Here is an 11,857-nt window from a genome sequence, read left to right on the forward strand (position 1 = left end):
CGCGCCCCCGTCCCAAATATTTTCACTCAGATTTTTACTCCAGGTACGTATTTGCATTCTTGTCTTATTCTTGTGTTTACAGCTTTCCATCATTTAAGTTCAATTCTGTAATCTTGTTATTAGTTCATACTTACACTTTGGGGTTAGGGATTGAACTTGCATCATTTCATCTTTCAATTACAACAAAGGAATAGAAATCCTAATAGGTAGCCCATGGCTCTCTCTTCCACAAAAAGAAGTAGCCAATTGTGTGATACCTCTAGGCTCTTTCGTATTCCACAAATGTGTGCTTGAAAGTGAGATTAGGGCATGTTTGCTTAGTGTCACTTTTTCCCCCACACACTTCCAATGTTAGAGAGAAAATCTACCAATGCATTTTCTCCTCTCCTTATATGCGAGACACAAAACTCCACAAATGCTTTGAGCTTCTCTTGAATCATAGCCACCCATCAGTTTAATTTCTAGCATGGCGTGTTGCCTTTAGCTATTGCATTAATAACTATCTAAGAGTCCCCTTCTAAGTGCAACCGTTGGACTTTCATATTTAAGGCTATTTTTGTTGCTAGAAAGGCCGCTTGGACCTTTGCTTCATTATTAGTGCCATCCTGCAAATGTTGTGCTCCTTTGAAAATGATAAATCCATTATCATCCCTCGCCACCACCCCAACACCTGAGGTTCCCGGATTTCCTTTTGATGCGCCATCAAAATTAATCTTTATCCACTGTTTACTAGGTGGTTCCCATTTAACCATCTCTGAAGAAAGAGTTGGATCAACCCCTGAAGACCCATTAACATGTTAAATTATAAAAAATAAGGCTTTATTTAACTCTACTTTAAATAGCTTCTTTAATAAGTTTTATATTTATTTTTACAATTCAACTTTAATAAATTTTAATAAAATCACAATTTATAAGTTTCATTAAGTTTTCCATTATGTTATCATTAAATATATTTTTTAAAGTCATTTTATCTTATATAGATTAGTGTTAATATTTTAATAATTTAAGTTTCATAATGTACTTTAATAGTCTCATAATATTATAAATTCATTACAAAAAAATTATATAATATTTAATTATGTTATATCTAATTTGATGTTATAAAATAATAGCAATTATTATGTCACTAAAAGACTCAAATCATTTCAAGTTCCAAACCCAAAAATGTTATTACATTGAAGTTTAGTATATTAAACTCCCAAATATTTCTCTTTTAGAACAATCATTAAACTTTGACAACATAATAAAATACCTTTAAAATACATAGTTTCATCTCTTAAAAATATGTATCATATGAATAAACATACATGGTACTTTATCTTGCTATAAACCAAATTGAGTCATAAATCTAACAAAACCAAAATAAGCTCTAATTGTAAACCAGAGTAAACCTAATTGAACCCTTACTTAACCCTAAACCCAATTGAACACTAAATAAGATTGAACCCTAGCCTAACCCTAAACCCAATTGAACACTAAATAATATTGAACCCTAACCCTAACCATTAACCAGATTCAATCCTAACATTAACACTAAACCTTATTGAACCCTAACCTAACCCTAAACCAAATTGAACACTAACCCTAAACTAAAATGAACATTACACCAAATTGAACCCTAACCCTAGCAATAAACCTTATCGAACCCTAATCATAAACCTAATTGAACCCTAATCTAATGGAAGACAAATTGAACACTAACCCCAAGCCAAATTGAACCCTAACAATTTTTTAATTAATGTTTTGATTTCAAAACACTAATAATAGTTGTATATCTAATCCTAACCCTAATATTAAACCAAATTTAACATAAAGTTAATTAACACTAACCATAAATGTGTTGAAATCTAACCCTATACCTAATTAAACACTTAAAATATCCTAAAACTTATCAGATTATGGTTAATGTTCTAATCTTAACCTTAACTCTTATCATATGTACCTAACCCTAACCCTAAACAAAAACCCAAATTCAACCATAACCCTTATAAAAACCTAATGGAAATTATATTCTAACCTTAAACCTAATTGGACACTAAACTAGATTGATCCCTAACTTCAACCCTAAACCTAATTGAACCCTAACACTAAACCACAATATACCAGCTTGATCATCAACTTAATTGAAACCTAAACCTAACACTAGGCCAAATTGAACACTATGCCTAGTACTAAACCTAACCAATTGAAACCTTAAGCATAAAATAAATGAAACACCAACCCTAACACTAGACCAAATTAAAAACTAATATGAATCTTAATCACACCCTAAAATCCTAAACCTTCTAAAATTATGGTTAATAATTTAATCCTAATCCTAAGTCTAATGCTATATCCAATCCTAACCCTTACAATAATTGAACCCTAACCATAAATTTAATTGAACCCTAACCCAAACACTGAACCAAAACCCAAATTCAAACCTAATAGAAATTAAATCCTAACCCTTACAAAAACCTAACACAAATTGATCCCTAACCATAAACCTAATTTAACACTAAACTAGATTGAGCCCTAATGCCAACCTTGAACCAAAACAAACTGTAACCATAACATGAAACCAAAATGAAGCCTAACCTTAACCCAAGAAACCTAATTGAAACCTAACCCTAAACCCAATTGAACACTAAAAAAATTAAAACTCTAACACTTATTAAATTATGGTAAATGTTTTAATCCTAACCCCAACTCTAAAGTAAATTCAACCCTAACACTTATAAAATCATAATTCAAGTTGAATCTTAACCCTTATGAAATCCCAACCAAAATTGAACCCTGAAGCTAAACTTAATTGAACACTAAAACAGACTGAGGCCTAACCCCAACCCTAAACCAAATTGAACCCCAATAATCAACTTAATTGAATCCTAACCCTTAAACTAAACCAAATTGAACTCTAACCCTTAAACTAAAATTAAACCAAATAAAATGCCAAGCCTAAACTAAATGAAACCCTCACCCTAATGCCAAACCAAAACAAACTCTAATGTAAAACCTAATTGAAAACTAAAATAAATTGAACCTTTACCCTTATTAAATTATGGTTAATCTTTTAATCCTATCCCTAACTCAAATTCTATATCTAATCATAGTCTTAATTATAAACCAAATTGAACCCAAAGGCTAAACTGAATCCTAAATTCAACCTTAACACTTTTAAACCTCGTGTAAATTCAATCTTAACCTTTATTAAACCCTGACCCAAATTGAATCCTTACCCTATACCTAATTAGTCACTAAACTCATTGAGCCCCAAACAAAATGGAACCTTAACCCTAACATTAAACCAAAATTAACCCTAATCATCAACTTAAATGAATCCTAACCCTAACACTAAAATGAAACCAAATGAAACCCTAACCCTAATCCTAAACCACATAAACTCTAATACAAAGGCTAATTGAACATTAAAATAAATTGAACCCTAATCCTTCTTAAATTATGGTTCATTTTTAATCTTGACACTAAACCAAATTTAATATCCAATCTTAACCCTTTAATAGTGAACCAAATTTGATCCTAATCATCATTTTGATTGAATGCTATTACTAAGACTAAACCATAACCTAACTTCAATTGTAAACCTTATAAAACCCCAATGTAAATTGAATCCTAACACATCTTAAACCCTAACCGAAATTAAATCCTAGTAATAAATCTAATTAAATAATAAACTCATTGAGCTTTGAAACAAATCGAACCTTAACCCTAGCACTAAAATAAAGTAAACCCTAATCATCAACTTATACCAAAATGAATCCTAATCATCAACTTAAACCAAAATTTACTCTAACCCTAACACTAACCAAAACCCAAATTAAATTATAACCTTTAGCCTAGCTAAACACTATATGACATGACATAGAACCCTAACCCCAACCTTTAATCAAATTGAACATTAATTCTACCATTAGCTAAAATTCAAGTGTAATTATAACTGCAATCTAACAAAATAAAACACTAACACTTATAAAATTAAGGTTAACTGTGTTTTAATCCAAAAACCCTAACTATAAATTCTATATCTAATCCTAATCCGAGGTAACACTAAACCAAATTTAACACTGTAACTAATTGAACACTAATTGTAAACCTAATTGAACCCCACCCTTATTAAATTCAACCCTTACCCTAAACCTAATTATACACTAAAACCAAATCGAACCCTACTCCTTAACTTAATTTGACATTAAACCAAATAATTTTGGATTAGGATTAGACTTAGGTTTCAATAAGGACAAGGGTATGTTTAGGGTTAGTGTTAGGGAATAATTATGATTACAATTTAATAATAGTTAAGAGTTAGAGTTATACTTCAACTAGTTTTAGGAATCAATTAGGTTCTACTATGATTAGGATTCAATTAATCTTAGCACTCAATATAGGTTACATTTAGAATTTGATTACAATTACTATTGAATTAGGGTTGGGGTTATAATATCTATAAGACTAAACCTAATTGAACCCTAACCTTGACATTAAAAACCGAATTGAACCCTAACCCTAAATCACTAAACTAGATTGATCCTTAACCCTAACCCTTACCAAACTTTAACCCTAACCCTAATATTATATGCACTATTTAATCCTCACCTTAAACATAATAAAACATGGAACCAAATTGAACCATAACTCTACAACAAAGTGAACATAAATCCTAAACCAAATTGTACCCTAGCCCTATCACTAAAACAAATCAAACCATAACGTTTAAGCCAAAAAAATCTTAACCCTAACAATAAACCAAATTGAACACTAACCCTAAACCTAGAATTGAATATTAAACCAAATTAAATCCTAATGGTAAACATAATTGAATATTAAACTAAGATGAATAATAACCTTAAACCAAATTATACCATAAACCAAATTGAACTCTAACCCTTACAATATTAGATTTAGTCTTTTAATTCTAACTCTAACTCTAATTTTATATGTAACTTGACCTAACATGAAATCTAATTGAACCATAACCCTAAAACTAATTGAACCATAACCTTATCACTAAACTTGAATCCATATTGGAACCTAACCCTAAACTTAATTTAATAATAGATCAATTTGAACCTTACCCCTACCTTAAGCCAATAAAACCCTAAACCTAATATTAAACCATATTAAAATCTAATTGTGAGCCTAATTAAACCCTTTCTATAAGACTAAATGTAATCGAATCCTATGCCTAATACTAGAAACTGAATTGAACACAAACAGTAAATCAAATTGAACACTACCTCTCTACCTAATTAAACATTAGACCGAACTAATTTCTAACCCTAATAATAATTGAACACTAAACTTAATTGACCCCTAACTCTAAAATTAATTAAACCATAACCTTAACACTAAACCAAAACCCAAATTGAACTCTAACTGTAAATGTAATAAAATAGTAGACCAAATTGAAACTTATCCCAACCCTAGACCAAATCAAACCCTAACCCTATCATTATAAACCAAATTATACCCTATCTATAAAACTAAAACTAATTAAACACTATTTATAAGACTAAACCAAATTAAAAGCTAACCTTGACATTATGAGACAAATTGAACCCTAACCCTAAACCTAATTTAAGACTACACTAAACTAAATTGATCCTTAACCCCGAACCTTAACCTAACATTGCACAACATTGAATCCTAATCTTAAAAACAAGAAAACATGAAACCAAATTAAACCCTAACCCTACAGTAAAGTCAACATAAATCCTAAACCAAATTGTACCCTAACCCTAGACCAAAGTGAACATAAATCCTCAACCAAATTGTACCCTAGCACTAAACCAAATTGAATCCCAACCTTAAATGAAATTGAACTTTAACTAGTGATCTAATTAAACAATAAACCAAACTAAATCCTTATTTTAAAACTAAACCAAATTGTCTCCTAACCTTATCACTAAATCAATTTGAACTTGTTGAAACACTACCGAAAGCTGGGGGGGGGGGCAAGGGGGTTGCATCAACATATATAGAAACTTGATCTCATCAAGTTACTGGACTAATAACATTCATTCAAAAAATTATGCATGAAAGTAAACAACGGAAACATCAAAACTATCCAGACAAGAACACAAATTTTTTACGTGGAAAACCCAAATTGGGAAATACCACGGTCAGAATCAAACTCACAATATATAATAAAAAACATGCACAACTAAAGACAACTTCTTTAGGGCAAGATACAAAACATCTATTCAAATATAATAAGAGCAATAGACTGAACTGCATACTAAAAGCATCTGACAAAATGCAGATAACAATTCATACCATAATACTCATGTCTACTTTGCAATACAATTGAACCTATAACTCTCTTCAACTTCACATTATATTCACATTGCACATCTTTCCACATTACATACTATGATTTTTCATCATTATGATATGACACTTTTACTGATTTGTCCATTATATATCAACAATAATCTCTATTAGGTCGGCCAAAAGAAAAGTATATAACATTGACCAAAACTATCATTTGGAAGGTAAAGGAGATGTGGGAGGGCTCATACCAAGTTGGCACACCTTCTAATCACCACAAAAAATCTTTGCACACAATGACTCAGACCAATATGCATAAGCTAGTACAAACTGACCTGCTTAATCCAAAAAACTTAATCCGGAGCCAAAAAATAAAACAAGTGGTCCATCATAGAAGAAGTAAAACACCTTAGGAATAGTAACATTTTATTTACAAAAAAGTCAAGACTAGAAAATAAATACATTCCTCCACACACTCTTGAAAATGATATCAAAATAATAATATCGTCCATGAACAACTATTCAAACCATCTAGAAATCTAAAGAAAAACTACTAGAACAATTCTACAATAGACGACATGATCATCTGAAGTATATATGGTGGAAACACATATTTTGAACCACAATATAGTTCACCAAAGCAACCAACAAAGAAAATAGCATAACTTTCAGGACAAGGAAATTTAAACTTCTAGAACATTAAACTTTAGAGGATGTGATTACATGATTCTTACAATATTCTCAATATGATTCTCTTGTGGTGTTGGTGCTTCACAAGTGATTCATGTTTATTTGAGTGTGATATATTTAGTTATGTTGTCCAGTGTCGTATGTTTGATTGGTTTACCTTATTTGGATCATGTTTTTAATCCGGATATGCTATGGATGACAAGTTACAATATAGTGTTATGGGTCTCACCTTGGTGGGTGGAGATCCTCATGGAGTATTTTGCATCAGAAGATATCTTTTTGGCTAGTTGTTTAAAGAACTTTAATGCCTATCTAAAATTTTATTTTGTGCCGACTTTAGAGGACATGTTAGTGTGTTTGAATCATTGGATCTATCTTGGAAGAATGTTTTATGATATATTTAGGTCCCCTCTTTCTCTTGGAGTGGACCACCTTGAGTATTTTTGGTCTGGGTGGCTTATTATTTTTAGCCGACCCTCGATCAGGTCTTTGATGCTCTATTTCATATTTAAGGAGGGTGGATGAGTTGATAAGGTGTGTATGTGGAATGTGTGTGAATTTATGAGAAGTGCATACAAATTATATGAAAGTAGATTTGAGTTTGTGAAGGTGCGAAACTAAGATTGCGAAGAGCTTTGAAGGTGATATATTCAGGAGGACAGTGTGTAGAGACAAATATTGTGTTTAGAGATGTTTGCCATGGTATTGATCTCTTTATTTGGTTGTTCAAGGACAATTTCATGTTCAGGAGATCCTTCTCATATTGGTTCTACTATTTCTTCAGTTCTTGTATGACAATGAGTCTTCTAGTAGGATTTTTGTATCTTGCCCTGAAGTAGAGAGCCTTAACTGAGCAAGTCCTCATTTTGTATCTTGATGAAGGTTGTGCGCCTTAAATTTGCAATTCCATCAGGTGTCGTTGCCCCTTGTCAGTGAGCCTAAAAATTTATAATCATTGTTATTCATATCACGAGTTAGATTCTCACAGTGGTTTTTCCTAGTTTGGGTTTTCCACATAAAATTTGGTGTTCATGTGTTGAAGGTTAGTAAGTTTTTTAGTAGTGTTGTGTGTGGTTGATTATTGTTTTCTTTCACTAGTGGAAGCTTTAAATCATATGAAGAATCAAGCAAAGAAGATATTTGGGTAAGAGAAATGGAAGGACTAAAATCAAATAGAAAAAAAATCAGACATGAGAGCTAGTACCTAGACCGATGGACAAGAATGTGTGTTCTGGAACAAGCTAAATGAACAAGGACACGCCACAAGGAACAAAGTGAGATTGGTATGTAAAGGCTACTCACAAGTTGAAGGTATCAAGTTGTTGATTGTTTTTATCTATGTTGATGATATTATGTTTGGAGGAAGTGATGACCTATGTATAGACTTTGAAGAAGATATACAAAAGGAAATTGAGATGTCAATGATTGGTGAGCTGTCTTTCTTTTTTGGTCTACAATTTACTCAGTTGGAAGATGGATTTTTTATTTCTCAAGCTAAATATGACAAAGAAATGTTAAAGAAATTTGAAATGTTGATTTGTAAACCTGTTACAACCCCATTGGCTATTGGTTGTAAGTTGAGCAAAGATGATGTATCTCTGGATGTTGATTAGAAGAAGTATAGATCTATGATTAAAGAATTGTTGTATTTGACTACCTCTAGATCCGATATCATGCAAGCTATTTTCTTGGTTGCTAGATTTTAGGCGAATCCGAAACTAACTCATGAACAAGTTGTGAAAAGGATTTTCAGGTAGACATTTTGGACTATGGCATAAGAAGAATGAATATTTTATGATGAAGGAATATACAAATGTTTATTGGGTCAAAAGTATTGATGACAAGAAAAGTACTAATGGTGGTGCATTTTTCTTCGGAGACGGGTCGGTCTCTTGGTTAAGTAAGAAGAAGGATTCAATATCCTTATCTACTATAGAACCAAAATACATTGCAACATCTTACTTTACTCAAGTTATGTGGATGAAAAAGACTCTTAGAGATATCAGAGTGGTGTATGATGAATCTATTCCTATCATGTGTGATAATACCTATTGACGATTGTTTTGATGCACTCGCCAACAGTCAGGTAGCCAATGTGAACACTCACCACCTCTCGTGAAAAGAAATAAGTTCTAGGGAACTAATCACTCTAAGGTCTCTATATTCGGGTCTCGACGGTGATGGGTAGCCTAAGGGTTGATGCGGTTGTACCTGTTAAGGGACCTGCTGGTTGAAACTAAATCCCAATAATTGTTAATAACTTAACTTCCTTTTTTGTATTTTTATGATTTTAAGATTCTTCTGGAAATAAAGTGCAAGAGATAGGGAAACAAGAAAATAACAGTGAAATCAATTCAATGTCAACTTAATGAACTACTTAATTAGTACCCTGCAATCCATAAATCATCAAATATTATCCAAATCAACATTCAATAACGAACCTCCAGTAAACTAGCAAAGTCAACAACCTTACAGACTCATCGAAAGAATATCACCACAATATTGTCTATCCCAGTAATTCTCATACACCACTTACGTGCGTAGCATGAGTCATAAATCAATAAACAGAAGATCAGTACGCATTGTTGATTTCAAACAATAGACATTATTGGATCACAAAGAACAAACTCGTAGAACATATGCATAGATCATGCAATATATAAGCTACTTCTTGTATTAATTTTAAAGAATGGGTAACAAAAATAACTCAAGTTCATAATAATCTACAAAAATAATCTAAAATTTCTAAGTGGGCCTCAAATCATCAATTTGTGGACCCTTACAAATGAATCAAACTCAATTTATAGAGTTTTCTAACCTACTTTTTAGGAAATAAACCTAATCTAAATTAAGAACTCAAAAGCTAGGAGTCGCAGTTAACTTGCAAGTTTCTGCCTCTATAATCCAGTTAACTACTATGAAATGACGGCTAGGTGAGAACTACAAAGACCATGCTATATGAACCAGGATTTCGTAGTCATGCAAAATTTTGCTCAAAATCGGAATGTGAGTTGGAGACGTAGTTGGAGTACCAATGGGGAAGTCATGCAAAAAATCCTCTCAAAAAGTCCTACTATCTTTAGTAACTATATGTTTATCTTCTAATTATTTTTATAGGACTTATAATTGTTGATGATACATGCAAATACCTTGGCAGGAGGATCAAAAACATGCTTGATTCTGAATTTATACTTTTTCAAAACTTCCTTTGTATTCTTTCTTTTCTTCTCTACCCCCATTGTCTCTGTCGCTTCTTGATATTGTGTAATCAAATATGTATATCTATCCATCAATGTGATAGTAAATTGAGTTGGAGGTCCCAAATGCTTGGACTCATATGCATCTGATTGGCTAAGTACCCGCTCTTCTTCCATAACTCCCACATTGGTTATCCCCATCCCAAAAACTCCAAGTAACTACATCCTTCACATACTACTGAAGCATTTCCATCTTCAACTCCAAAATGTCTGCATAAGACTGCAAATTCTTACAACTGTCTCCACCCAGGAGGTCCTCCTCTATGATTACTTCCTCACCTAGGCACAAAACCTTACTCAATACACGAAACTGCTTGCTAAACATGTTGAGCTTCCGCTCCCATTGCTAAGAGCAAGAAGCTAATGCTCCTCCTACCTGTACTGCCTCCTTGTATTCCTTCATGGTATTTTGCAAAAATAGTCTAATTTTGGAGGCATTTATTTGTGCCCATGATTTTGCTGTGGCGGCCAGCTGTCTTACCTCAAGCAATGCTTTTGCCTCTCCCTATGGGAGTGATGAGGTTGAAGGAAAATTATCATTTTTACAAGTATCTAAAGGCTTGCCCATTTATACCAATAACTGCTTGTACTGTTCCAACTGTGCTTTGACCTCTGCATGGGAAGTGTATTCCTTCTCCATTCGCCCCCTGACGACATTGGTAGCCAGTTCCAAGGTATCTAATTTCCCCCACTTTGTTTGCTTACCTAGTTTTACCTGAGACACTTGGTACTTTGGGGAGCTTTGACCTTCTGCCTGTAGAGGAACTGCTACATCCACAACCACCTCACTAGAACCTGTTCTTGACAAATGATGTATAGTCTTGGCTTTCTTAACTTTCCTTGGTTCCTCTGTGATTGCCTGTTGTAGTGTAACCTTTGGTAACACTACTTTTCTCTTCTTTTTCTCGAAGGTGAATTCTAACCATTATGGCACATCCTTATCTTTATCACCTTCGTGAGGCACTATGTCAGCGGTCATAATGTACACGTCTGATTGTTCCTCTGCTTCATCTTTCTCTTCTTCCTCTGTGTGCTTAGGGCCTTGAGGTGAAGCAATTTGGCGGGCCAGATTTGTTTGGAGAGCAATATCAATGTTCAACTGTTGTTTCTTGTGCAACTCTCCTAACCTATCACTGACCTCTTCCCCAAATATCTTGCCATCCTTATCCATTTCTCCCATACCTTTCCTGACAGCTATCTCTTTCAGGAGATCTTCTTGGTCCTTAGGGTTTAAGATTAATCTTTCGTTCAACAAATCTTCAGCCTCATTTCATTCTTTCTCTCCTCCATGTGGTTGTTGTCCCATAGGTTGTTCCTCCTCTTGGTCAAAGTCTGTTTCAACATTACAGACACTTATGGTTTTTGTGGTAGGTCTAAATGTTTGTGTCCTAGGAGGCATTATTGTTGTATCAACTTGTGGTGGCATAGGGACATTAGTAACTGGGGCTTGTGCTACAGTTGTTGATGGAGGCTGAGTGGGTGTACCTTCATCTATTTTTCCTTGTTCTTCTTCCTCATGAGCGCCTTCTCCTAGAGTTTGTCCAATTTTTATTCTCACAAGAAGTACCTTTGCTAGTGGCACAACACCCAACCCTTCTCTCACTCCGAAGTCTGCAACCTTTTTCAATAGTTCAGATTTTCTC

At 33.3% G+C, this 11,857-nt stretch overlaps 1 protein-coding gene across 1 annotated transcript; it reads right to left on the reverse strand.

The window, feature by feature from the left end:
- Positions 1 to 503: 503 nt before the first annotated feature.
- Positions 504 to 11,385, reverse strand: LOC131038938 (uncharacterized). The gene is made up of 3 exons (XM_057971551.2): positions 11,166 to 11,385; positions 10,920 to 11,009; positions 504 to 778 (listed from the first exon to the last, which is right to left on the reverse strand). The coding sequence occupies exons 1-3, from the start codon at positions 11,383 to 11,385 to the stop codon at positions 504 to 506; spliced, it is 585 nt and encodes a 194-aa protein (XP_057827534.2).
- Between the last annotated feature and the right edge of the window lie 472 nt (positions 11,386 to 11,857).

The sequence above is a fragment of the Cryptomeria japonica genome, chromosome 3 (assembly GCF_030272615.1).
Source record: "Cryptomeria japonica chromosome 3, Sugi_1.0, whole genome shotgun sequence".
NCBI lineage: Eukaryota > Viridiplantae > Streptophyta > Pinopsida > Cupressales > Cupressaceae > Cryptomeria > Cryptomeria japonica.

Excerpts from the sequence above, each read along its gene's own strand:
- LOC131038938 (XM_057971551.2), bottom strand. The coding sequence starts at position 11,385 with ATGGATAAGGATGGCAAGATATTTGGGGAAGAGGTCAGTGATAGGTTA. Across the intron at positions 11,010-11,165 it reads TGACATAGTGCCTCACGAAG|GTTCTAGTGAGGTGGTTGTG; the intron begins GTGATAAAGATA and ends TGTCAAGAACAG. Across the intron at positions 779-10,919 it reads AGTGTCTCAGGTAAAACTAG|GGGTTGATCCAACTCTTTCT; the intron begins GTAAGCAAACAA and ends ATGGGTCTTCAG.